This window comes from Orcinus orca, chromosome 7 (genome assembly GCF_937001465.1).
Source record: "Orcinus orca chromosome 7, mOrcOrc1.1, whole genome shotgun sequence".
NCBI classification, from domain to species: domain Eukaryota; kingdom Metazoa; phylum Chordata; class Mammalia; order Artiodactyla; family Delphinidae; genus Orcinus; species Orcinus orca.
The window spans coordinates 65,582,100-65,608,069 of record NC_064565.1 but is presented as its reverse complement, the minus strand read 5'-3'; the positions used below and the strand labels follow the sequence as shown (position 1 = coordinate 65,608,069).

The 25,970-nt window shown below is 40.4% G+C and overlaps 1 protein-coding gene across 1 annotated transcript in view; it reads left to right on the top strand.

The window, feature by feature from the left end:
• Nucleotides 1–547: 547 nt before the first annotated feature.
• PDE11A (phosphodiesterase 11A) overlaps nucleotides 548–25,970 on the top strand; it is a 420,363-nt gene continuing 394,940 nt past the window's right edge. Inside the window, exon 1 of the mRNA XM_004267363.3 lies at nucleotides 548–1,591. Within this exon, the coding sequence (XP_004267411.2) occupies nucleotides 692–1,591 (900 nt within the window). The 5' untranslated portion in view covers nucleotides 548–691. The remainder of the gene's footprint in view (nucleotides 1,592–25,970) is intronic.

The window sequence follows — 25,970 nt, the reverse complement described above, 5'->3', positions numbered from 1 at the left end:
CTGATCCATGCACAACACAAACACTTCCTAGTACCTGGGCTCCCGCGGGGCCTCTGTGAAACGCTGGAGGATTAAGGGGCGGGGAATAGGGAGGGCTGGGGAGGTAAGGAAGGAAGGAGGGGGAAGCAGTAAAGTGCGTCTCCCCCTCTAATCGTGTTCCGATCAGGAGTCGGCCGTGTTCCCAGGCGCCGATTCCGGCCGGCAGTCCAGAGACTCTTCCAGGAACCGCCTGGCATCCTGGCCGCGGACTTCGGCTGGTCTGGCGCTCGCGTCTCCCTCCTCCCACCTCTCTCCTCCTCTCTCCGGGATCCGTGCCTCACTCAGGGGCGTGTCCTGCCCTACCTCCCTTTCACAGTGGTCCACTCATCTTGTTACAGCGACAGCGGTAGCGGCGGCGGCGGCAGCCAGAGCAAGAGCAGCGGTAGCTCGGGGTTTTCAGAACGAGCGGCAGCAGCTCTGTGGGGGCACCTGTGCGGCGCAGAAGTAGAAGGACCGGGGGTGGGGTTCGTGCCAGCCGCTGAGCCCGAACGGAGGGGCGCTTCCCAGCCCCTTAGGATTCCACTGCTCCGCAGAATCTCGGCCCGGAGCTGGGAATACCGGTGGGGTGTCATGTGCAGGGCCGGCTAGACGGCTGGGGCAGGGAAACATTTGGTCCAAGTGTAGAGAGGCAGAGAAAGCTGTGTCTGGGACCATGACAGCCTCCCGCCTGGACTTTGGGGAGGTGGAAACTTTCCTGGACAGGCACCCAGAGTTGTTTGAAGATTACTTGATGCGGAAGGGAAAGCAGGAGATGGTGGAGAAGTGGCTGCAGAGACACAGTCAAAGTCAGGGGGCTTTAGTGGCTGGCACAAGCGGCGTGGCTCACGGCGGTGGCAGAGGTAGTAGCAGCAGCGTTGGTGATGGCACCGGACCAAATGTCTCTGCTAGCAGCCAGCACACTCCGGGTGGTGGGGACTCAGGGGGGGTTCCCCTGAATCCCAGCTGGGCCAGTGGCAGCCGCAGCGATGGGAGCCTGCAGCGGAGAGCTTCTCAGAAAGAGCTAAGGAAGAGTTTTGCCCGCTCCAAGGCCATCCACGTGAATAGGACCTACGATGAACAAGTGACCTCCCGGGCCCAGGAGCCCCTGAGCAGTGTGCGGCGGAGGGCACTTCTCCGGAAGGCCAGCTCCCTGCCCCCCACCACTGCTCACATTCTCAGTGCACTGCTGGAATCGCGGGTGAATGTGCCTCAGTACCCCCCTACCGCCATGGACTACAAGTGCCACCTCAAAAAGCATAATGAGCGTCAGTTCTTCCTGGAACTGGTCAAGGATATATCCAATGACCTTGACCTTACCAGTCTGAGCTACAAGATCCTCATCTTTGTCTGTCTCATGGTGGACGCTGACCGCTGCTCTCTCTTCCTGGTGGAAGGGGCAGCTGCTGGCAAGAAGAGCTTGGTCTCCAAATTCTTTGACGTGCACGCAGGAACCCCACTGCTGCCCTGCAGCTGCACAGAAAACTCAAATGAGGTGCAGGTCCCGTGGGGCAAAGGCATCATTGGCTATGTCGGGGAGCATGGAGAGACGGTCAACATTCCTGATGCCTACCAGGTAGGACTTTGCATTGTCCCCTTCCAGAGCCCCATTGGTCTGGGAACCAAACCTTCTGTTACCCTTTGGCATCCAGGAACACATTAATGTAGACTCTTTACAATATGAATTTTGCTATTTAAATTCCTTCTGAGTTTAGACTAGTTAGAATGTTACTATACTATCTTTGATCTAATGGTCTTTTCCTAACACACAGTGGCTTGTGGAATATTCATATATCACAGGGGCTACGTTTTGTACCCAATAATACCTCGTGTTTCTCTGTCAAGATACCTTGTCTTTAAGAATATCACAGAATGGTTTTAGAATGCATTTGTTAGGTGCTAGAAAAAGATGTCTACTCCAGAATTCCAGTGTTAGTCTGAAGAAAATGGGCATGTTGGTGTCTCTGATGTCATTTTGGGACCGTAATGCATTTCATTCTCATTCAAGATTGGGGAGAGATCATGAGTTCCAAGGTAAGGAAGACGAGGAAAAGAGGAGGAAAGTCAGGGGAAGAATGGGCCTCTGACCCATTTATGCCTTTTTAGCATCTATTTTAACTGTTTCTGTTGTTGAGCTGAGAGAGGCTGGACAAATTGAGGGGTTATTTAGGCTTGAATCCAGCATTATCTGCAGTCATCTTTTGACAGGACTGAGCAAGTAGGTTTTTAGTTTGTGAAACAAACAAAAAATGGATAATTTTCTAGCAATTCCAAAGGCAATGAGCAGGGTGAACATGCTAGTTTCAGGGGGAAAAGGAAACCCAACATGCTGTCGTCTGCCTTTAATTTTCACAGTGATTTGAACTTGCTATTAGATCCCGAATCTGAAAGCCAGTCTGTTCTAATTTCTTTAGTATCTATTCACTGAGCATAATGAAACTGGATGCCACTTTCTATGGGACTTCTTTCGTGTTCATAATAGTGGAAAGTTCTTATCCTTGGTCATGCAAGTTTTGTAGTCATTTGATGAGCTCTTCTTCCAGTTGTCTAATAAAGCTGCATGTTTCTCTAGAGTTTGTTGCTGTTGCTCAGAATAGCAAAAGTGGTGGGAAGGACACTAAAGGTAAAATTTTCTCTATTTCATCTGAAAGTTGGCAATATTATGTAGAAAATTGACGAGCTTGTACTGAAACCAAGTTGCATGTTTTTGTGAGATGTCTATCAATATAACGCTTTAATATTAAGGAATGCCTATCAAAATACCATTTTATTTACTTTTTTATTTATTAGATGCATTATTCACTATATCCTTCCTAAAGACTTTGATGGGTTTAGGACAAGCAAGCAGTGAGTGATCTTTAATAAGTGTCTATTTCTGTATAACCCTAGAAAGCCATGGGAAGAAATAAAAGCATTTAATAATTGATATGTTGAAGATTCTTTAAAAAGTTGAGCAATCACAAATTCTTCTCTTTCTCATTATTTCCACATCCTTATTGTGTACTTGGGCTAAAAAAAATCCCTTCCTAGTAGAATGGCTTGTTATAGCCCAGAATTGCACTCTTTTCTCTTTATTGCCCTTACTTTTCTTATTCTTCCCCAACTGATTTTCTCTATTTCTATAGCTTTTGTTTCTTATTCCCCTCTGTCAGCTCCTAACTTTTATTTAATACTGTTCATATACTGTCTTTTCTTCAAGAGCATAATTCTCAGCTTCCTCAGCAGTTAACTTGTCTTCCTGCTTCCTAGAATTGCGGCTAGAGGTGTTACCACAGGCATAGAAAATCAGGTTTTCAGCTGCTGATGTTTCTTCAGGGCCCTACTCTACTCTGAAGACAGAGGGTAAAGGAAAGTTGCCTTTTAATATTTGGGAGCTGACTTTGGGAATGGAGAGTTCTTCTTTTATCCCCCCAGGGTAGTAATGATGGCTGTAAAGACTAGGTTGTTGGGAGGACTGGCAAAAGGCAGGGAGGGGAAGTGTGTTATAGAGTTGAAGATCTTGGTTCAGTCTTTGTCTTCATTTTGATCTGCTTAGAAAGTTTCTCTTTCCTGTCTCCATTATCTTCTACCATATATGTCTGTATTTTTAACCTGGTGTGTTTTTCTTCATTTTTACTTCACTACTTTTCTTCAATAAAATTACTTTTTTTTCTTTATTATGGTACACCAGTCACCATTACTGTGACCCTGGGAAAATTTCTTGATCTCTGAGTCTCAATTTACTCATATGCAAAATTGGAATAATAACACCTCTGTGGTCAAGATTATTGTTTTGAAAATAAAATGAGATATATTGCATTAAAGCCCCCAAAACAGTACCTGGCACACTTTAATTATTCAAGAAATGGTAACAGTTTATGATGACCATGGTGATATCTAGTTTGCTAGTATTCTTTTTCTTTCTCTTTGTCTAATTTTCCATTTTTTTCTCCTTATCTGGGGCTGAGATATGAACTCAGCACATCCTGACCAGCCTTATCTTTCCCTAAGCAATACTCCACCCTTAAGTTAAATATTTTAGAACCAACTTTACATTCAAGGAATATAGAAATAGCTACTCTTCCACCTTCTGCTTAAGATTCCTCTAAATGTGATTGATAATACTTGACCATATACTATCCTATCAAAAGTTCTACATTTTGTTCCTTTTAGAACTCATGCAATATAAAACTTTTTATAGAGTTGTATTAATGTTGCATCCTTCCCAAGTTCTAGTGTTTTCCCTTCTCCTCTCCATTTCCTGCTGTTATAGATTTCTCTTAATGAAAATTGATGGCCTTCCAAATGCATGTTCTTTTATCACAATATTGTTGTAATTCTGAGAGTATACATAAACATCTTGAAGTTTCCATGTAAAAATGTAACCATCCTCCCTGATTCTTTATTAACTACTATATTTTTAAGGTGTTTCTTGCTCAGGATCAACTAGTGTGCTTTTTTTTCTTCAGGAGATGAACTTTGAAGAACTTATCACATGGAGTTTAAAAATTTAATTATTTGATAAATAAGATTGATGATCCTCTTAGAGGTTCAGAATATGAGTGAGAGAAAGGCATTGAAAACACTTACAAAATTATAATAAACATGGCATCCCGAAGTCAAGAGTAGACTAATGAACTACTAAAGTCGAATAAAAGTTTTGACAGCAAAAAAACCTTCACAGTTTATTTCATTATTTTTCATCACTTTCCTCAATTAGTCCTAAAAATCAGACTTGAAATTAGGAGACAAATAAAGAATTGCAAGTGAAAAAAAATTTATTCTACGTATCCAGTATCATAGTGACTGCAATCTACCTTTTTTCCCTGTTATAAGTTATTAAACAACCCACTTTAATATAGTAATGAAAAAATAGCCCTCAAGAGGTTGAAAATAAGAGCACTCAAGTAACAGGTGTTCTCTTTGAGGTTATTCTAAGCATTCAGAATACAGAACTTTAAACATTAATAAAAACTGTGAGATGATATTTTTGTTAGCGTTGATAATGATGATACAGGTGTTTGATGGGCTTTTGGTTTGAAAAGCAGCCAGGATGTTTTGTTAGGTGAGCTGAGAGGAGGAAAGGGGATGACGCAGAAGGGTTATGTAGGTGTGCCAGGCTTTCAGAAAGCCTGATCTATTTGCACAACAGATTCATTTATTCATCATTTCCAACAAACATACACTATACATTGAGTGCCCATTATACCTAAGCCCCGGGTAGGGGCCCTATGGGTGTACAAAACTAAGAGGACATGCTTCTTGCCTTCTAGGTACTTCCAAGTTCTTCCAAGTACAAGGTTTTGTACTGTTCACAAACAACTAATGTCAAGCTGTACTATTGATAAATTGATAAATAAATGACACAAACTAAGTGGCATTAGTCACAGAGGAAAATGGAGTCACATTGTGACTTGGATCATTATAGAAGACTTCATGGAGGAGGTGTCAGTCAAGCTGGGAAGAGAGTTAGGTTTCACTGTTGGAGATAGCTGTGGAGTAGGGGAAGGCATCCAGGTACAGCAAAATGGCTTTAGCAGAAACACAATAATGAGCAACCCAAAATATGTATAGGGGATAGTGAGTGGTTTAATTTGGCCAAAGTATTGCATATGCTATAGAATGGGTATGCAAAAATAGGATGGAGGCAAAAGAAGAAAGAACCTTGAGTACCTGACTAAAGAATTCGAGCTTCACTAACAGTAAGCCACAGGGAGCCCTTGAGAACCTTTTAGCATGGTCAGAGTGGGGTTTTGGGTAACCTGGTGGCAGTGGCTAAATGGATTGAACAAGGGGAGACTCAAAGCTGTGAAAATAATTAGGACTCTATTATGATGGACTGGTGGAGCCAGATGAACTACTGAACTAAAGCACGAACAGTAGGAATAGATAGCAGAGGACAGATGGGGTTGTCCTGCAGGTGTGAATTTGGGCAAGGAGGGAGGGAAGTCAGTGATGACTCAGAGATTCTACACCTGAGAAATATGGAGAAGGGTAAAGACATCGTTAAAAATAGTTCTTCCTATTTTGGATGAGTAGAGATTCTAAGTAGAGCCAGCTACATAATTTGTGGAGCTCAGTGAAAAATGATTAAGCAGGAGCCTGGCTGGAGGTGGAGAAGTCAATTTTCCCTTCCCAAGGTTCTGCTCCTCCAACCCACAGCAGATGTGTGACCCCCAAGTGATTTTAACCTCCATGCTGAGAAATTCTCAGTACCTGGATTGGGTGTGAGTGAGAGGCCCTTGCTGAGTTGCCTGCTGAATGTGCCATAGTGCTGCGAGCTCTGGGTGGGGATGACCACAGCCTTGCTCCTCTTCATGACGGCATGGGGCATGCGCCTGACCCTCCCCCCACTCCCACCCAGGCCCCAGCCAGGAGCAGAGGGCAATGGCAGATCAGTTGGGCCTCACTCTCAACAGTTTTGACCTGCTTGTGGCTCCTGGTCTTAGGAAAGGGCTGACAAGGGGGTAGGCTGGGTGGGGCCCAGGGTACCAGGGAGCAGGAATCCATGGCCAAGAACCAGTCCTGGGCAGGCAGTGGGAGGGGAGACTGAGTGTGAGCCAAGGCTCCAAGCTCTGGACTCATACACTATTGTTCTGTTGGACTTCATTTACAAAGCACAAGTTCAAAGATAAAATTATTGAGAATTTCACACAGCACAGCATTAAACCTCAAGCAGGGAGCGCCTGTGCGACTGCCCTGGTCACATGCCCAAGAAGCCGGCCCTGATTCTGAGTCATAGTGAGTCTTAGGTGGAAAAGTTCAATTTTATTCCAGCGTAGTATCTACTGCTTTCGCATGGCCTCAGCTCCATTCTAATTAAATTCCGTGCCATTTTCAATGGCTGGATAGTGCTTTTCTATTTCTGTGTTTTTCATCCTTTCTGCCAGGACTCCTCTTTCTCCATCTTTGTTCATTCAGATCTTGCTCTGCCTTCTCATGATATAAGAAAGGAGAGCTGATTGCTTCTCTTTGAAGAGAAGAGATGAAAAACCAAACAAAAAATTATACTGGGAGTTATATTTAAGAATGCATTGCACTGGGACTTCCCTGGTGGTGCAGTGGTTAAGAATCCACCTGCCAATGCAGGGGACACGGGTTTGATCCCTGGTCCGGGAGGATCCCACATGCCACAGAGCAACAAGACCCGTGAGCCACAACTGCTGGGCCTGTGCTCTGGAGGCCGTGAGCCACAACTCCTGAGCCCATGTGCCTGGAGCCCGTGCCCACACACTGCAACGAAGACCCAATGCAGCCAAAATAAATAAATTTATATATAAAAAAGAATGCATTGTACTATACTGCTATTATATATAAAATATTAATGTAATGATATTTAATAACTTATTTTCACTGAACTTCATTTTTAATTTTATTTTAGAATGATTTCCATTGAAATAAATATATTTAAAAGTGTTTGGTCTCAGAAGGGATTAATTTCATGTATGTAGAAGATTCAGTGGTGAATATGCTTATTCCCTGATAAGCCAGCGATGACCAACATGGGTCTATAGTCCTGTGATTGAATTGCTGAGATTTGCTTAAAAGGTAGATGTTGCTTCCACTCCAACACTAGAATTACAAAGGAGTTTCATGAAATCTCATTTCAACTTTGCACATAGTGTTTTAAAAATTCCCTCAAGCCCACAACCATGTTCACTAGTCCAGAACCTGAATCGATTTTGTGTTTGAAGCAGGAAACATTTGCTGTTTCAGCCCCTCTTCCTGACAGACACATGATCATAAGAAACACAGTGACAAATTGCATTTGCTGCTTTGAACATGAGGATAGATTATAGAAAAGTACAGTTCCTACAGAATCATGGGGAGGTAATTTAAGGTTAACTCAATTTTTTCCCAGCCCATAATCTAAATGTTTACTAATCGACCAATTTATTTTGGTTCCTGAGGTTTGGGTCACCCATTTATTTACAAGGCAGGCTTAATTTGGAAGTTAGTGTTTCATGTTTCGTATAGTGTTGAAGAGTCATATGAAGCTTTCCTCTGAAATAGTTTTGAGTTGTTTTATGGAAAGTCAACAAGATCCTTGAGGTCCACTACTTGCTACTTTAGTCACTTATTTTAAGGGTAGTTTGCATTTAACCACATTGTTTTGGAAAGTGGAATTTGAATCACAGAAACAGTTTAGTCATAAAAGAGTGGGTTGGATTTCTAATATTTTAGGAGAAACTTGGGTTTCCGATCATTCACAGGCATTCAGGCTAAATTTATTTGTTTATTTATTTATTTTTAGGATTAAAATAGTAAAGATGTTTTCCTGGCATAAAAAATGTGTATTTTCTATAATTCCAAGCGTTTCTTATTAATTGGTTGTTTCAGCGGCTGAACAGTGGTTTCACATATTAATGATAAATTCTGTTTTCTTTCCTAAAACATAGCTTTAGGCTGTTGCAAATTTAGTTCAAAAGATCTTTTTCACCTGAGTGAAAAAAATGAGGAACCTTTGAGATACCTCTTTAGGGTATCAAGTTTTAAAAAATGTAAACATGATAGAAGGGAAATGGAAGCTCCACTGTTGATTAACAATAACTCTATTTATGGAGCACTAACTACGAGCCTGGAATTAGCTCTTCAGCAAGCATTGCCTCTTTTAATCCTCTCAACAGTCTCCATAGGTAGCTTATTCCCACCCCCATTTTACAGAAGGAGAAACTAAGGCTTGGGAGGTTAAGTAATTTGCTCAAAGTCACTCAGCTGGTAAGTGAGGGAGCTGGGATTCAAGCTGAGGTCTTCGGATTGCAGAACCTTCATGCCCGGCCACTCTTGTTGTGACCTCTGCTGACCATTAACTATTGGGTGTACAAATCCTCTCATCCCTTAAAGCCCATCTTCATGAAACTCTTGGTGATCCTCGCCACATCCCACGTAAACTGGATATAATCTCTCCCTCTTTTGAACTTCTGTAATGCTTTAAATATACTCCTTTCTATTTTCTTAATATTATAAGTATTTGGGTATATAAATGACTACTTGACTATAAACTCAAGGTCATGACTTCTCATTTTTCACTGCACCATAGGGCTTAATGCAAGGTTTTCTATTCAATTGAGTAAAATTACCACTGATACCTCCTTATGTGGTCAGTTCAACCACCTCTAAGCAGAAATTTCAGCCTATTCAGCCAATATAGCTAATATTATTCAGCTAATATAGACAGTTAAACCAGGAAATTCATTTCATGAACACATCTTTTAATTATTTGGACGTTATTTTATAAATTTTTAAAAATAGAACTTAGAAAGCCCGGATAACTGGTGAATTATCTGAACTGCTTTTCTGCATTAATTGATCTTTCTTTTAAAAATTTATTGATTTTATTTATTTATTTTTGGCTGCGTTGGGTCTTTGTTGCTGCACGCTGGCTTTCTCTTGTTGTGGTGAGCGGGGACTACTCTTTGTTGCGGTGCGCAGGCTTCTCATTGCGGTGGCTTCCCTTGTTGTGGAGCACGGGCTCTAGACGCGCAGGCTTCAGTAGTTGTAGCACACGGGCTTAGTTGCTCCACGGCATGTGGGATCTTCCCGGACCAGGGCTCAAACCCGCGTACCCTGCATTGGCAGGTGGATTCTCAACCACTGTGCCACCAGGGAAGCCCTGCATTAATTGATCTTTATGTTAATTGCTGGACCCTCATCTCCTCATCCCTTCCATTGTTTTCCTGTTTGTTTTTTTCTTTTACTCCATTTCATGTGGAGACCATATTATAGAGAAAGTAGGCTGTTGCTGACCAAATGGTAACTAGCAACAGCCCACTGCCAGCTTCTTCTAGGCAAAAGTATTGGATGAAGCATGACTGTTCCAGCTAACTGAAATTTCTAGTTTTCTCATGACTACTTCATTCATACAGTATAACTTACTGAAGGTAAAACCCCTTCCATCATTAGGCCTTGAAGATGTTAGGATTTTTTCTTTGAAAATATTTTCAGATATGGGAGATTATATTGACCAACCGTATACTTATTTATAATGGGCTTATGAAGTCCTATTATTATATTGACCAACCTTTCAGGAACATTGAATTTTCAGGTTTATTGATTACATATCTTATGTTTCATATACGCCCAAAAAGTCTCATAAAAATTTTAACTTCTGAGATGGTTGCCTTTACATCCTACTCTTTCCAAGATGTAATTATTAGATATGCATTGAGCATGTCCAAGTGAGAGCATCTCTATCCTTTCTGATCCGTATAGTAATCAAATTTGGCTGTTGGCTACACCTCCTCCTCAGCCCACCTCCCAGAAGAAATAATAAGGTATTTAAGGGTAAACAGTGTAGCTAGTCTTGCTATGTAGAAATTAACTGCCACTCCTAGATCTGAAGAGGAGAGTGCAACTACCAGAGCCTCTCTCTCAGAGGTTCTGAGAGAGAGTTACAGCAGTGGGAGAGCCAGAGCTGTGGCCCTGGGAGAGAGGAACTCAGACACTGGCAAACCATGACCTGGACGAGAGAGAGCCGGGGAAACATTACCCTCCTCACACCCTCTATCTCCTGCCAGCGCCACTCATTGGTTGAACCCAGCCTTGCTTGAGGCCAAGACGGCAAAGGGAGCCCTGGTGCAGTAGGTCATAGGAGTCAGCCTTCTGGCACAGAACAGGGCAGTGAAAGGTGGCAAGTGCATCTGGAGAGACAAATGGGGACTATCCAGAGTCACCAGGGATATTAGTTTACTCACCAGGGATGTAAGTATAGGAAGCCCAAGTCAGGTAGTAATATCTTTCACTGAACACTAAATTTCATCAGTCTATAGAGCATAGTGATTGAAATCTATCGAAAACAAGTTCAGAAATGCTGTAGTGGTATTTGACTGTCTTATTCTCTCCAAATAGTTTTGTTTATTCCTGGCATCCTATTGCTCAGAAGAAACCCTATAGGAGGGCCAAAGACACCTACAGGGAAGAAATGACATTGGTCTAGTTTATGGAACCTCTTCCCTGCAATGCCTGATTAAGCCCATTTGTTTGAGAATTAAAATCTTAGATCACTAATCACTTTGTTAAACTGTAAAGGACATCAGAGTGTAAGAGAACATGTTCTAGACTTGGAAACAGGAATCTTGGACTCTATTCTCAATTCTGCCTTAGTTTTTTCAGCTATAACATAAGGATATGTTCAGACACATCTAGCCCATATGATATTTTGTAAGGATCTAATCATTTGATTCTAATGAGATAATTGGAAAGCATATTTAAAAGGGTAAAGTAAGAAATGTAAGACCGCTCTCTCATTTCGTCCCAGCTTACCCGTCCCCCTCCCCGTGTCCTCAGGTCCATTCTCTACGTCTGCATCTTTATTCCTGTCCTGCCCCTAGGTTTATCAGAACCTTTTTTTTTTTTTTTTAGATTCCATTTATATGTGTTAGCATACGGTATTTGTTTTTCTCTTTCCGACTTACTTCATTCTGTATGACAGACTCTATGTCCATCTACCTCACTACAAATAACTCAATTTCATTTCTTTTTATGGCTGAGTAATATTCCATTGTACATATGTGCCACATCTTCTTTATCCATTCATCTGTCAATGGACACTTAGGTTGCTTCCATGTCCTGGCTACTATAATAGTGCTGCAGTGAACACTGTGATACATGACTCTTTTTGAATTATGCTTTTCTCAGGGTATATGCCCAGTAGTGGGATTGCTGGGTCATATCATAGTTCTATTTTTAGAACTAATACTCTTCTCCAAAGTGGCTGTATCAATTTACATTCCCACCAACAGTGCAAGAGGGCTCCTTTTCTCCACACCCTATCGAGCATTTATATTTTGTAGATTTTTTGATGATGGCCATTCAGACTGCTGTGAGGTGATACCTCATTGTAGTTTAGATTTGAATTTCTCTAATGATTAGGGATGTTGAGCACCCTTTCATGTGTTTGTGTGCAATCTGTATATCATCTTTGGAGAAATGTCTGCTTAGGTCTTTGGCCCATTTTTAGATTGGGTTGTTTATTTTTTTTTGATCTTGAGCTGCATGAGCTGCTTGTAAATTTTGGAGATTAATCCTTTGTCAGTTGCTTCATTTGCAAATATTTTCTCCCATTCTGAGGGTTGTCTTTTCGTCTTGTTTATGGTTTCCTTTGCTGTGCAAAAGCTTTTAAGTTTCATTAGGTCCCATTTGTTTATTTTTGTTTTTATTTCCATTTCTCTAGGAGGTGGGTCAAAAAGGATGTTGCTGTGATTTAAGTCATCGAGTGTTCTGCCTGTGTTTTCCTCTAAGAGCTTTATAGTGTCTGACCTTACATTTAGGTCTTTAATCCATTTTTAGTTTATTCTTGTATATGATGTTAGGGAGTGTTCTAATTTCATTCTTTTACATGTAGCTCTCCAGTTTTCTCAGCACCACTTATTGAAGAGGCTGTCTTTTCTCCATTGTATATTCTTGTCTCCTTTATCAAAGATAAGGTGACCATACGTGCCTGGGTTTATCTCTGGGCTTTCTTTCCTGTTGCATTGATCTATATTTCTATTTTTGTGCCAGTACCATACTGTCTTGATTACTGTAGCTTTGTAGTATAGTCGGAAGTCAGGGAGCCTGATCGCTCCAGCTCCATGTTTCTTTCTCAAGATTGCTTTGGTGATTCAGGGTCTTTTTTGTTTCCATACAAATTGTGAAATTTTTTGTTCTACTTCTGTGAAAAATGCCATTGGTAGTTTGGTAGGTATTGCATTGAATCTGTAGATTGCTTTGGGTATTAGAGTCATTTTCACAATGTTGATTTTTCCAATCCAAGAATATGGTATATCTCTCCATCTGTTTGGATCATCTTTAATTTCTTTCATTAGTGTCTTATAGTTTTCTGCATACAGGTCTTTTGTCTCCTTAGGTAGGTTTATTCCTAGGTATTTTATTTTTTTTGTTGCAGTGGTAAATGGGAGTGTTTCCTTAATTTCTCTTTCAGATTTTTCATAATTAGTGTATAGGAATGCAAGAGATTTCTGTGCATTAATTTTATATCCTTCTACTTTGCCAAATTCATTGATTAGCTCTAGTAGTTTTCTGGTAGCATCTTTAGGATTCTCTATGTATAGTATCATGTCATCTGCAAACAATGACAGTTTTATTACTTCTTTTTTTTCAATTTGGATTCCTTTTATTTCTTTTTCTTCTCTGATTGCTGTAGCTAAAACTTCCAAAACTATGTTGAATAATAGCAGTGAGAGTGGGCAACCATGTCTTGTTCCTGGTCTTAGAGGAAATGCTTTCAGTTTTTGACCATTGAGAACCATGTTGGCTGTGGGTTTGTCATATAGGGCCTTTATTGTGTTGAGGTAGGTTCCCTCTATGCCTACACTCCGGAGAGTTTTTATCATAAATAGGTGTTGAATTTTGTCAAAAGATTTTTCTGCATCTGCTGAGATGATCTTATGGTTTTTCTCCTTCAGTTTGTTAATATGGTGTATCCCATTGATTGATTTGCATATATTGAAGAATCCTTGCATTCCTGGGAAAAGCCCCACTTGATCATGGTGTATGATCTTTTAATGTGTTGGATTTTGTTTGCTAGCATTTTGTTGAGGATTTTTGCATCTATGTTCCTCAGTGATATTGGCCTGTAGTTTTCTTTTTTTGTGACATCTTTGTCTGGTTTTGGTGTCAGAGTGATGGTGGTCTCGTGGAATGAGTTTGGCAGTGTTCCTCCCTCTGCTATATTTTGGAAGAGTTTGAGAAGGATAGGTGTTAGCTCTTCTCTAAATGGAAACAACCAAGTTTATTCTTTAGAGATTGCCTCAAAATAATCAGGATCAAGCATTCATGTATGTATCAATAGGAATATAACAATATTAATTGATCCTTGTAGCAACCTTGCAAGGTTGTATAATTTAATGCAGAATTATATGGAAATAATTTAATGGAAAATGATATGAAAGATATGAAAATATAAAATGAAATAGATGTGCTTTCTCTCTAGCAAGTGAAGCCAAAATTTACTTCCAAGTCACCTCCTCTCTTTACTCGTGGCTGTTGATATGAGCTTCCTCCTTGGTTGCTACCTGTGCACCTACCACAGTATCTGGCATATAGGGCATATAGTAGGTTCTTTTTAAATTATATTTGAATGAAGAGAAGAGCCCTTATTACAGCCTTTATTTCATCTCAAGAGTAACATACACTGATGGGACCATTATGTCAGTTTGAGTGTCTCAACAGTGGCACTATTGACATTTTAGACTGGATAATTCTTCGTTGGGGGAAAGGGGGGCTGATCTGTGCATAGAAGGATGTTTAACAGCATCCTTGGCCTCTACTCACTAGATGCCTGCCAGTCCTGACAATTAATAATGTCTCCAGACACTGTCAGTTGTCCTCTGCGGGCAGTTCCTCCCCTTTTTAGAAACTGCTGATGTAGAACAATTTGGCAATAATCATGTACTGCCTTAGGAATATTTACAACTTTTGATGTAGCAATTCCAGATCGCCCTAAGGAAAGTTTTATGGGTATGTGCAAAGATTTGTCTATATGAATACTCACCACAGTCTTATTTATAATAGTGTAAACATATCAACCCAAACATCCAACTAGAGGGCTGGATAAATAGACTATGATACATATAAAATGGACTATTTAATCAGAGGAAATTGCTCACAAACTATTAGGTGAGCAAAGCATATTTAGAAAACAATAGCACCCCAGTTTTCTTAACAGTAACAACAAAAGTATGAGATAAGGGGTTGAGTTTACAATCAGACAGACTGGATTCAATTCCCAGTTCTACCACCTAAAAGTTATATCATATTTCACTTCTCCAGTTGTTAGTTTCTGCAATCCTAAAGTGGGAATATTGATTCCTATCTTAAAAGGTTGTTCTCAGAGTTAAATAAAATTATATATGAAAAGTTTAACATTCTGTTTGTTACCTTTTGAAGACTCAGTGAAAAGTAATTGCAATAGCGCCTGCGGAAAGGCTGTAAGGTGATAAGCCAAAACATTAATAGAGGTGATCTCAGAGTGGTGGGCTTACTTTTCTCTTCTCTTTTGTGTTTTCTATTTATTTTTCTGAAATTTCCACATATGTATTAATTAATAGAGTAACTGTAGTTGCTTTAATAGATACACCTCCTAAGCTCGGTGGCGCACAGTGGTAACACAACAGAAGCTTATTTCTCACTCTTCCTAAGCTCAGCAAAGTCTTCCTGATTGATGGGTAGCTCTCCTCCAAGAAGGGATTCTTTCCTTCCTAGGTCTTCACTCCTTCAAGATGGGGCTTCCAAGGTTGCCCTCAGCATCAACATCTTTTCAGCAGATGAGGGGAGAAAGAAATGGACAAATGAAGCAGGAGGACTTTGTGGGTCAGGTCTGGAAATGGCACATATCATTTTCTGCTCCCATTTCATTGATTTTCTAGACTCTAGAACTCAGGCAGGTAGCCATACCTAACTGCAGGAAGGCTGGAAAATGTGTAGCCTTGTCCCAAAGTGGCTCCCAGCCTCAGATCCCATCTAACTAATTCATGCAGCTCAAAGTGCAGGACCTTCAAGTGGGGAGCCGTCTCCTCTAGTGGATCCTCCTGGTTTTCACAGGCTGGGATTCATGTACGTGATTAATTGCCTACAACAAGATTTGAGAGGGAAAATCAGCTGGGCTTTGGAAAAGGGGGAGAAGATTCTTGCTGTTTTATTTGACGTTGTTGAGAATGGATTCAAGAATAGGACTCTGCAGGCAGGAAGTTTGCTAAGGAGGTTGTTGCCTCTAAGCTCGAAGGTCTGAGGGTTAAAAGGTCAAGGAGTGGGGCCAAACCTACCTACATAATTTGTGGGACCCAGAGAAAAATCAAAATTGGGGTCTTGGCAGAGATCAGGGAAGTCAGTCTCCCCAGGCCAGCCACCAGATTGCAGTCTCTGTGCCAGAACATGCTCTCTGTCCCTGGATCATGGTTGGGTGAGAGGCCACGGCAGAGTTGCTTACTGAGCGTACCGAGATGCTATCAGCCTGGTGGGGACAGCCAGCACGTTGTTTCACCCTGAGACATTTCAGGGCTCTTGACCTTCCCAGTATCCATGCCCGTGACCTCACTGGGAATGGAGAGCAACATCAGAATGTGGGCACCCGCCCCCATCACATCACCCGTCAACCAGACCCTGTTGCAGCCCTGGATAGAGGAAGTAGAGGTCATGGGGCTGGGGCAGGGAGTGGGAGGCTGAGAAACCATCAGGTAGCTGGATGGTGTGTGAGCCCCTGGAGCATGTTCCATCTGACTTAACCTACAAAACAAATTCAACTTAAACTTCAAGTGGCGGGACAGGAAGGGGGGCTTCTCAACATGGGGCACTGTGACTACACAGTGCTCATCCATAAAGCCATAAAGCCATTTTGGGGTGGCACCTATACTTTGACTTTAAGAATAAACAATGAGGATGGCAAACTCCCCATGAAAGTTTTTTTCCCACCTACTTCTGTAGCACTTTGCCCATATGACGCTTGCTATTTATTCAATTTTTGGTAATTTCAATTTTGGCTCACCTGTCTTTCTCTCCATTAAGCTGTGAGCTCCTTGAGGGCAGATGCTATGACTTTCTTAGCTTTGTAGCACCCCGTGTGTGGCCCAATGCCTAGCTCGTAGTAGTTGGGTACTCAACAGATACTTGTTGCGTAAATAAATGAGAAAAAGGAATGTAATTGAGAATTTGGTCACAAGGGCAAGTGGCCTAGGTACTGGTACCAGGTTACAGGTCAGATTAAGACCAGGGGTTTAGCTAATAATGCTGAACTAGGCTACTTATAGGCCAAGGGTCTTTTCGTTGTCCTAAGCAGAGGGAAGGGTTGGGTTCCCAGGTCAAGTGTCAGGTATAGGGCTCTAGTGGTCCAGGCTCTGAAAGTTAGAGAGATGAAGGCACAAGGAACCAAGCATTTCATCTATTATCAGTAAAAAAAGAGGAATTAGCAGAGTTGGGAGGATAAGTGAAAGAGAAAAAGGATACCAACTATGACAGCAGTCCCAGGGCTTCGAGAAAATAGTGATTATGTAGTTAATAATGGCAGCGTTGGAACAAAGAGGATATTGTCTACTTTTCATATGTTTATTTAAATGGCAATAGTGATGTCTTTTAGGCAAGGCAGGTGATTCGCTAGGGAGAGTATAAAAGCTCAGACTGGGAGCTCTCTGATTTCTGGAGTGGTAATTTAAACCAAATTCATGCATGTAGAGAGCCCAGCACCAAGCCTTTGATGAAAGCAATGCACTACCACTACCACCATTTCCATTTCTCCCCCAAGAACCAGAAGTATTAATATTTATGTTTCTCTAGTCTGTACTTGTTTCCAGGAAGCATCCTCCAAGATTGTCAGATTCTTTTTTGGACTCTAGATATTTTAATTTGCATTATCTATCATTACCTTAGAAAAGATTCAGTCCTTTGAGAAGTATGTAATTCTTCAAAAGTCATCTGTGACCAATTGTGTTAAACTGTTAAATGACATTCCCACAGACAGTTATCACAATTGTTACCACTTCAAAGTTCAATGGAATGATACTGTCAACAAGTGCATTTACCTAACATAGTTCAGAATCTTCTGAACCACTGGCTTGCCCCAACCTCTTTCCTTTTCCTCTGTCTTCCTCTTTTTTCCTTTCCTCTCTCATTTCTTTGTCTTATGCTTTCCATTTCCTCTTTTCTGACATTCCGCACCTGTCTTCCTTTTTTGTAACTGCTTCCCTTTGTGCCTCCCAAATTTCCCTCTCTTTTCCCCCTCCCTATCCTATTCTCCCCCAGCCATCCTTCGAATTGGCTATCTCTCTTTTTCCTTATTCTTCTCTTTTCCATGTCTTTTTCTTGCCTTCTATGATATTACTGACTTGAACATAAAGCAGATATAACATGAAAATAAGTTTTAGTTATAATTTCCAAATCAAAATATAAAATCTCGTAGACCTACCTCAGAAAACAATTGAGTTTCTTTTTTACGTCCATGTGGCCCGTGATTAGTATCTCTCTTTTAAATTTTAAAATTGGGTACATGGAATATTTGCCTTTCTTTTAAAACACACAAATTTTAATTACATTTCAAACTGTTAACCCATGTGGCCCATGGTTGTAATTTAGTTCCTGTAGGTGAATGCCTTGCAATGTGAAAAAGACCTTGCCCCTGAAGTATTGTACATTCTAAGTAGAACAAGTGACAGGGAAACTGGTATTTAAACACTTGGTATACAATATCCAGGCTTTTATTAAAGTGAGAACAATGATAAATATTATTTCTTTGGTATTTCTCTTAGCCTAGTATCCACCAGGAATTCTTAGCAACAGTGACACAGAAGTTACCATGCCAGCAGTTCTCAGGCTGATTGATTATTTGAGGTTTTGCCTCTGTTAACCTAAAGTTCCTGCTGGTGAATGTCCTCTTCAGGGTATTTTTTTTCTTTTTTTCCTTTTCCTTTTGTAGGCAGAAAAGAAATATTTTCCATCCTCCTGAATCCACTAGGAAGCATGTGGGATTTAATCACCTCTGTTATTATATTGCTTCTCCCCCAATGTACTAACACTCTGAAACTTGCTTAATCATTTGTAAAATTTAGCCACAAGACTTGCTGCTGCCCTTCTGTGGCAATCCATCACAGGGAAGGTCCACCAAACTTTATAAGCTGTGTGACTCTGTTTCCTAGAGTTGATGTTTTCTCTTGACTGAAAACCACATTGAACCTTAACATCTGTATCTTGCTTCCTCCTTTCTAGCAGAACGTAATACCTGGCTTGTGTGTGGAAGTGTTCTTTTTTAAATTGTCATTCCAGCTTTATGAAAGATAATTTTTTTCCCATCCTTGATAAAGGAAGCCATTCATTAGAATGTGTTTCCAATTCTCAAATTCTGTATAAATGTACAAAGCTAAAGAATAGGGCAGTTTTTCAATATTTGAAATAGGAAAATTTGACTAAATGAGCATTAGACTACTTTTTTTTCCTTTCTTTTCCTCCATGCCTGTCACCTTTGATAAACCACTGTTTGCCTAAGGAGACATATATAATAAGATATCTATAATAATTATTATTACAAGAGAAATATTAATTTGTCCATTGTTTGGTGTTCTCTTTGCAGAAATTCCATCTTTAAGTTCCTTAGTCAGTGCATTTGGAACTAAAAGTAATGTTTCCTATATTTGAATATTAATTTGAGCCTGGTATTTTTTCAGGATTATCTCATGTGATCTTCATAATAATCTGATGAGAAGGGGGGGAGTGCATGTTATCTTCTCCCTTTTTTAGATTAGGAAACAAGCACTGAGGCCTTTTCCCGAGACCACATGGCCATAAGTGTTAGACTTAGGATTCTCTATTCCTCTATCACTGTTTCTTCTACTCTTGGCTTTGAGAAGACCCAGTAAACAACATCTCTGTTTCCTACCCTGATCTGACGTAGATGAGAAATAAGACAAAAGAGGAAATGGGACATCAAAATATCACATTTACAATTTACTAAGCAGATGCTGGAGTATGAGCTTATAATACCTCCAAAATTAAATAGCCCTACACTCCCAGATATAGAAAAAGCTGGATGCCTACAGTCCTCCCCACAAGAGAGGCCCATCCCTTTGAAACGTACAGCATTGAGGAACAGAGCAGAGGCATGCTTCCTGTGGGCAGAAGATTAAGAGGAAGAAGGGGTTGGCGATGCATGCCCAATTAGTCTCCCTAGTACCCTAATAAGGTAACTCACCCTACCTCCTTGGGGAGGAGCAAGGAGACGGTACAAAGGCTGGCGAGCTTAAGGAAGATCTCTCCTCATGAAATCCAAAGAAGGAGGAAAGAGTTGTTCCTCCTCTCACATATGCCATGCCATCTCTCAAATAGATTTTCATATCTGAAACACTGAGAGCACTCTGTCCTTCACCACCTTAACCTGCAACATTCTCCTGTCCCTATCTTATCTTCCTTATCCTCAGTTACCCAAGCCAGAAACCTAGCTGTCATCTTTGATTCCTTCCTTTATTCACCCACCATACTCAATCTATCAGAAAGTCCTTTTGATTCAGTCTTTAAAACAGATCTCAAGTCCATCCATTTTTCTCCATCTCTACTGCCACAACTCCACTCCAAGTCCCCATTTTCTTTCGCCTAGATGATTGAATCTGCCTCATAATGGGTCTAATTCCACTCTTAGCCATTTCCCACAGAGAATGTTTATGAGGCAACAAGGAGCCCAAGCAATGGATAGGAAAGTGGGACCAGATTTTTTGAGAGACTTGTTATCCTAGTTACCTTCACTTTGAAGGCAAAGAACCATAGAAGACCTATGAGCAGGAGAGGGACACAGATCTGGGCTGCCCTGCACTCATCACCCTTGGGAACTTGGGCAGATGCCCTGCTCTCTGTGCACCTCAGAACCTTCATATGTAACATGAGAGAGCTGGGAAAATGATTTCTGAGAGTCTTCAAGCTCTAAAATTTAATCTTAGTTATGGAATCGAAGAGCAGAAACCTAACAAAACAATACTGGGTATGAGTTGTAAAATTAACAGTTTTGTAACAAGGCATGCTTAGTTTTGAATAAGACTCATGTCTGAGCCACTCATAGTGTTACCAATGGCGGCTCCAGAATGTTACAGGAGGGGCTCAGGACTGCCACCTGGCTGGCAATATAGTCTAGGGGACTTGTAATAAAGCTCTATTTGTATAGCTACACATTATCTTTACATATCTTTGGGAAGGCTGGAGATAAGCCGTTCCTTGGTATTGTCACTGGGTGATATCTTTAGGAAAGAAATGTTTTGGGTTCAGGATTGCATTCTGGGTCTTCCCATTAACTGCAATAGAGGAGATAGCCAACTATTATGTAATAGGATCTGAGTCTCTTCATCTCCAAATCAGAAATCAAAGAAAGTTTTTCTGCATAATTATTCCAATCTAAGGACATTAATGAGTCCACAGGAACAAGATATGCCCTAGACAGAGGAACAGTGGGTAAAAAATATCAGGCAATGATCTTTCCCCCAAACTAACAGCTTCACAACCTATAATTCTACTATCATAGCTTAATTTCCCTCAGTATTTCTGGTTTTTCCAACTGTAAGAATCTCCAAACATCTCTGAGAGCCCATCAGCTGTGAACAAGTTAATTAGCAGTTAACATGAACAGAAATGAATTGACCACTTGGTAAGAACAATAATGGGACCAGGATAGGTTCAAGGACTGAGAAGAGTAAAGAAAAGCTACCAAGGAACCAACGACGCCCAGACTAGTTCAGCTTTGCCAAAGACAAACCATGTTTAAGTCATGTCTGCCTGACTTCAATGGGGGCAGTTAAGAGCCTTCCTCTAGACATCCTCTAACCTTCTAACTCTATGACTTTATCATTCTGAAGTTCTGACCCCAATTCTTACACAAACAAGAAATTTAAGTAGAAAGAAAGCATTGATGATTCTTTTCAGAGGTCAATCACCTTTTCAACATATTTCTATATATTTGTTAGACAGATGTTCCAGGATTATACTGTAAGGTTTATAATAAAATCTTCCAAAAATGCCTCTTCATGTGGAGTAAACCTGACACAAGATAATGGCACAAGAAAAGACTTCTGCTAGTAAAACTTCATCCTTACATATAGTCCTTAAAGTACCAACTGCTAATAGAATTTTTCAATTAACACACAGGCAAAGAACTCATTTTCAACTGGACTAAGCAAACCAAAGAAAAATTAATATGCTATATTCTAGGCACTATGCTAAGATTTAGTTATCTCATTTAATCCTCACAAATCTCTGTGAGATAGGTATCATTACTTTCCACATTTTACATGTGAAGAAACTGGATTTTGGGAGGTTTAGTAAGTTGCCAAGGTTTACAAAGCTAGTAAATGGTAGAGCCAGGATCCAAGCCCAGGTTGTCTAACTTTGTCAAGACTGCACACTTTTACTACTATGGGAGATATTAAGGATTATACTCATGTCTTGTTCAGGTATTCAAGGTTGTAATAGTCCTGCCCATGAAAGAAGACGGCTCCTTGACAGAATAGGAAGTTCAAAAATCTATTAGAATGCCTTTCAGAAGGTGTGTTAGCAATTTACATCCATTGACGTGAGGAGTTGTTGATTATTTACAAGCAAAGATCGCAGGAATTGTATCATGTTTGGAGAGTTTGGGACACGATGACTCAGGAAACTTCACTGCATGCAGTATAACCCATTAATGCCTGTGAAGGCAAAGTAATAAAATTAGTAAGAGCTAACATTTATAAGACACTGTTTGCCAGGTATTGTCTTAAGCACTTTACATAGTTCACGCAACAATTTTGTAAGGTAGGTCTATTATCAATCTATTGCACAGTTGAAGTAACTGAGGTACAGAGAGGTTAAGCAACCTCCCCACGATCACACTGCTAATAAGTTGGAGAGCCAGGGTTTGATCCCAGAATGTTTGGGGCCACAATTTGTGTTCTTGAGAACCACTACCTGCAGCCTCTGTTGTGGTGTGTAAACAATGAGTAATGAGCTATTCAACATCTTTTCATAATGCCCTTTACCAAAGTTGTGAGACAGCTTTGACATGGACTACACAGTTGATATTTCTGGAAGCTGGGTTGTGAGTGTACAACATGGATAGTTCCTTTAAAGATGAAAGGTTTGAAAAACATCACAACTGCTTAGTACCTAAACCTACCAAGAAAATCTGTTTACATCATTAGGATTTAACTGGAGGAAATTGTTAAGAGATTTCCTGTGATATTTGAGAGATACTGATAATTTTTAAGGCAGAGATAGAATTATTCTCTGAAGATCTTATAATTGCATATATCCATTGTAGAGTAAGAGATGTACACTTGTTTCCAAGAAAAGATCTGGAGCTCTGGAGTATATAAGCAAGCCAATTATCCTAGAATAAATTGCTGTGAAACTTTTTGGAAACTATAGGTGAACTGTAAGGCATTGGAGTTAATAGCCATAACAGTGATTTATTGGTTCATCAGCTTTTTCCTGTTTGGCTAGAGGGGAAGTCCTTTGGGGGCATTTGTTGCTTTAGTCATGGGTTTGTTTGATTGCTGGGGACAGACACCCACTGAAGCAATCAGAAATAATAAGTGGGGTGAGGGATAACATCCCAGAAATAACATATAGGGAAATATCACAGAACTCAAGACAGGAAGTAAGTCAAGACTTGTGGGGACAGAACTTGGGAATTGGAGAGTTCCTAATGCTTCTAGTCTGATTCCTGTTCTGTATTCTGAATGTGGTGGTATATTTGTGTGTAACTTGATTTATAAAATGCTTCAACCTACACTATCTCAATTCATCCTTACTGCTGTGAAAGGTAGGAATCATTATCCTCATTTAAAAAAGTGAAGAAACTGAGGCTTAGAAAAATTAAATGGACCAGAATTTTGGAGCTAAACAGTAGTAGAGCTGGGATAGGGAATTTAGGACTTCTGTCATCACATCCAGCGTTTTTCACATTTCCTGAGAACTTCCTATATGACTGTGATCATGAGAGGTTTAACTCAGGGGAATATATGAGGAAATCACACATTGTACTTGCATATCATCCTTCTGTTTTTGGAAAATAAAATCAAATTGGGATTCTAACTTCACTTTCTTTGGTCATTTCATCTTTTCTGTGAAATGGACTGCACCTGGGGAAAGATATTTGCAATTCGTGGTGTGCCTACTCTTCATGAAACAAGAGCTTCAAGCTTTTGGGAGGCTTACTTGATTCTTCTGTGTTTTCCTTCTACGGAAGTCAACCTTTGCTAATATATTTAATTATAGACTAGAAAAAAATGTGACCGTGGTGTTGAGCTGGCCAGCAAGAAGAATGACAAACAGTATTAACTTCTGACTCTGTTCTAGTACATTAAATTGAACGTAAACTATTGTTTATTACCACTGACAGATCTCTTTATGGTTTTGGAGCTGCATTTAACAACATGGGCAGTGGCCCAGAGCACAAATGGCTAACTCTTCAGAGTAACATAGTATGGTAAAAAAATGCCCAAGCTTTAGACTCAAGCATCTCTGAGTTATTCACACTCTAGCACAGTTATTGGTAAATTACTTACACTATGTAAGTTAGTTACCTTTTAGCCTCAGGTTCCTTGTGTGTATAATGGGGCCAGTCATATTCACTTTGCATGGCTGTTGTGAATATTATATGAATGTAAAACACCTGGCCCAGATACTGGGTCCATGGTAGGCTCTTGGTAAATGATAGCCATCATTCTTATTATCTGAAGAATCGCTTAGCTCCATTATTACCTCAATTCCTTTACAATTTAAACAGATCGCAAGGCTCATTTAGTACCTCTGTTAAAGGCTAACCTAGCACATGCAGTGCTGGAGTAATTGGTATGACACTGTCTACTGTATGCTTGTCTGATGACTTAGAAGGCCAAGGTTGAAAGTCAAAGTCATGGATTGCCCGCTGCTGCAAAGCCAGATTGTGTTACTGTTCTCTCTTCAAGTTTAGTGTCAGTAAAATCCTGACTTGATTTATATATATACTTAGCACTGCAGGATTTGGCTAATATCTTGAATTTAGTGTGAAGGGAGGGGTTGTGGAGAAATTTCCTAAGGAATTCATGCTATTTATAAGGCATCAATGTGAATCATCTGCCCATGACAGATACTGTCTGTGAGGAAAATAGCATTGGTTCTTATCAAAAAGCATGCCATTCCTTAAATTCCACTTCACAAATGCGCACTGAGTACCTAATATCAGCCAGGTATGATTGTAATAGTGTAAGGCCACATTGTACGAACCACAACCAGAAATTGTCTCTATGACAATACATTAGAATCTATGTCTAAAGGCTTATAATTCATCCTTATACTGTAAAAGAAAAAAAAAACTATAAAATCTTTTTTTCCAGCATCTTTAAGATGCTACTCACCACCCACGCCCAAGGGGAGCAGTATCCCAGTTTCTCATCATAGGAATTTGTTTCAGGAGTTGCTTTCCACCATTCTGTGCCTCCCACCAAATGCTGTGAGTGTCCCAGTCTTCTTCTTGATACAGTGTACCTAGATTGTTCCTCTCTTAATTGCCCCTCTGATTGCTTTTTTTTTTTTTTTTTAATGTTTGTCGTTTGTTTATTTATTTGGCCGTTCCGCAGGGCTTTTGGGATCCTAGTTCCCTGACCAGGGATCGAACCCGTGACCTCGGCAGTGAAAGCGCAGAGTCCCAATCACTGGACTGCCAGGGAATTCCTGATTGACTGCTTTTTACAAGCGCCTCTCACTTTTCTGATTTGGCCTTTTTTTCAAATGCTACCTCTGTTCGCCACCCTTTTCCACCTTTTGCCTCTCAAAAGCACATGATACCCATCCCTGCACCTAACCAAGGCTTCTGCTGTACCACATACTGATCCGGAGCCAGTGTCCTGAGCCCTCAGTTGACTGTTAGAGGAGACAGGAATAGAGCTCAGGCTTCCTGTCATGACCCATCAGAAGCACTTACCTTTCCTTGGGAATTTATTAAGAAACCTTGGCCAAGATGTATTGATTTTTACATGATCAACCCATGGAAGATTATTTTAATTGTGGTAATTCCTTCTCATGATGGCTTTAAGGAGATGATATTGTCTCAGATTATTACTGCAGCAAGTACACCTCTTAAGCCAGTTACTTGCAAAAATATGGGTTATAAGAATTATTTCTCATCTGCTTTTATCTCAGTTGAATTTAAGGAATTTGTGGCTAGGAAATTTACAAGCTGTCATGATCCTATTTCATGCAAGAGGCCAATCTGAAAAGATGGTATCAAATGCTAAGGGCGACCTTGGGTGGATTGTTGGAGATGACAGGTCAAGGAGATTAAGGAGGTTTCTGTTCCTCAGTATGTCACTCTATGTCCTACAATGGAATCAATTAGTATGAATTATTAAGGGCCTTAAGACCTCTATTGAGACTAAATTTAGGAGTATAAGACAAAAAACAACAGAGAAAATTTTATTCCAGCTGTCTTTGCTAGCTGTTGTGGATCTGGACCAAAGTTGGTTCAAGTTTTTCTAATTAAGATTCAGACCACGTGC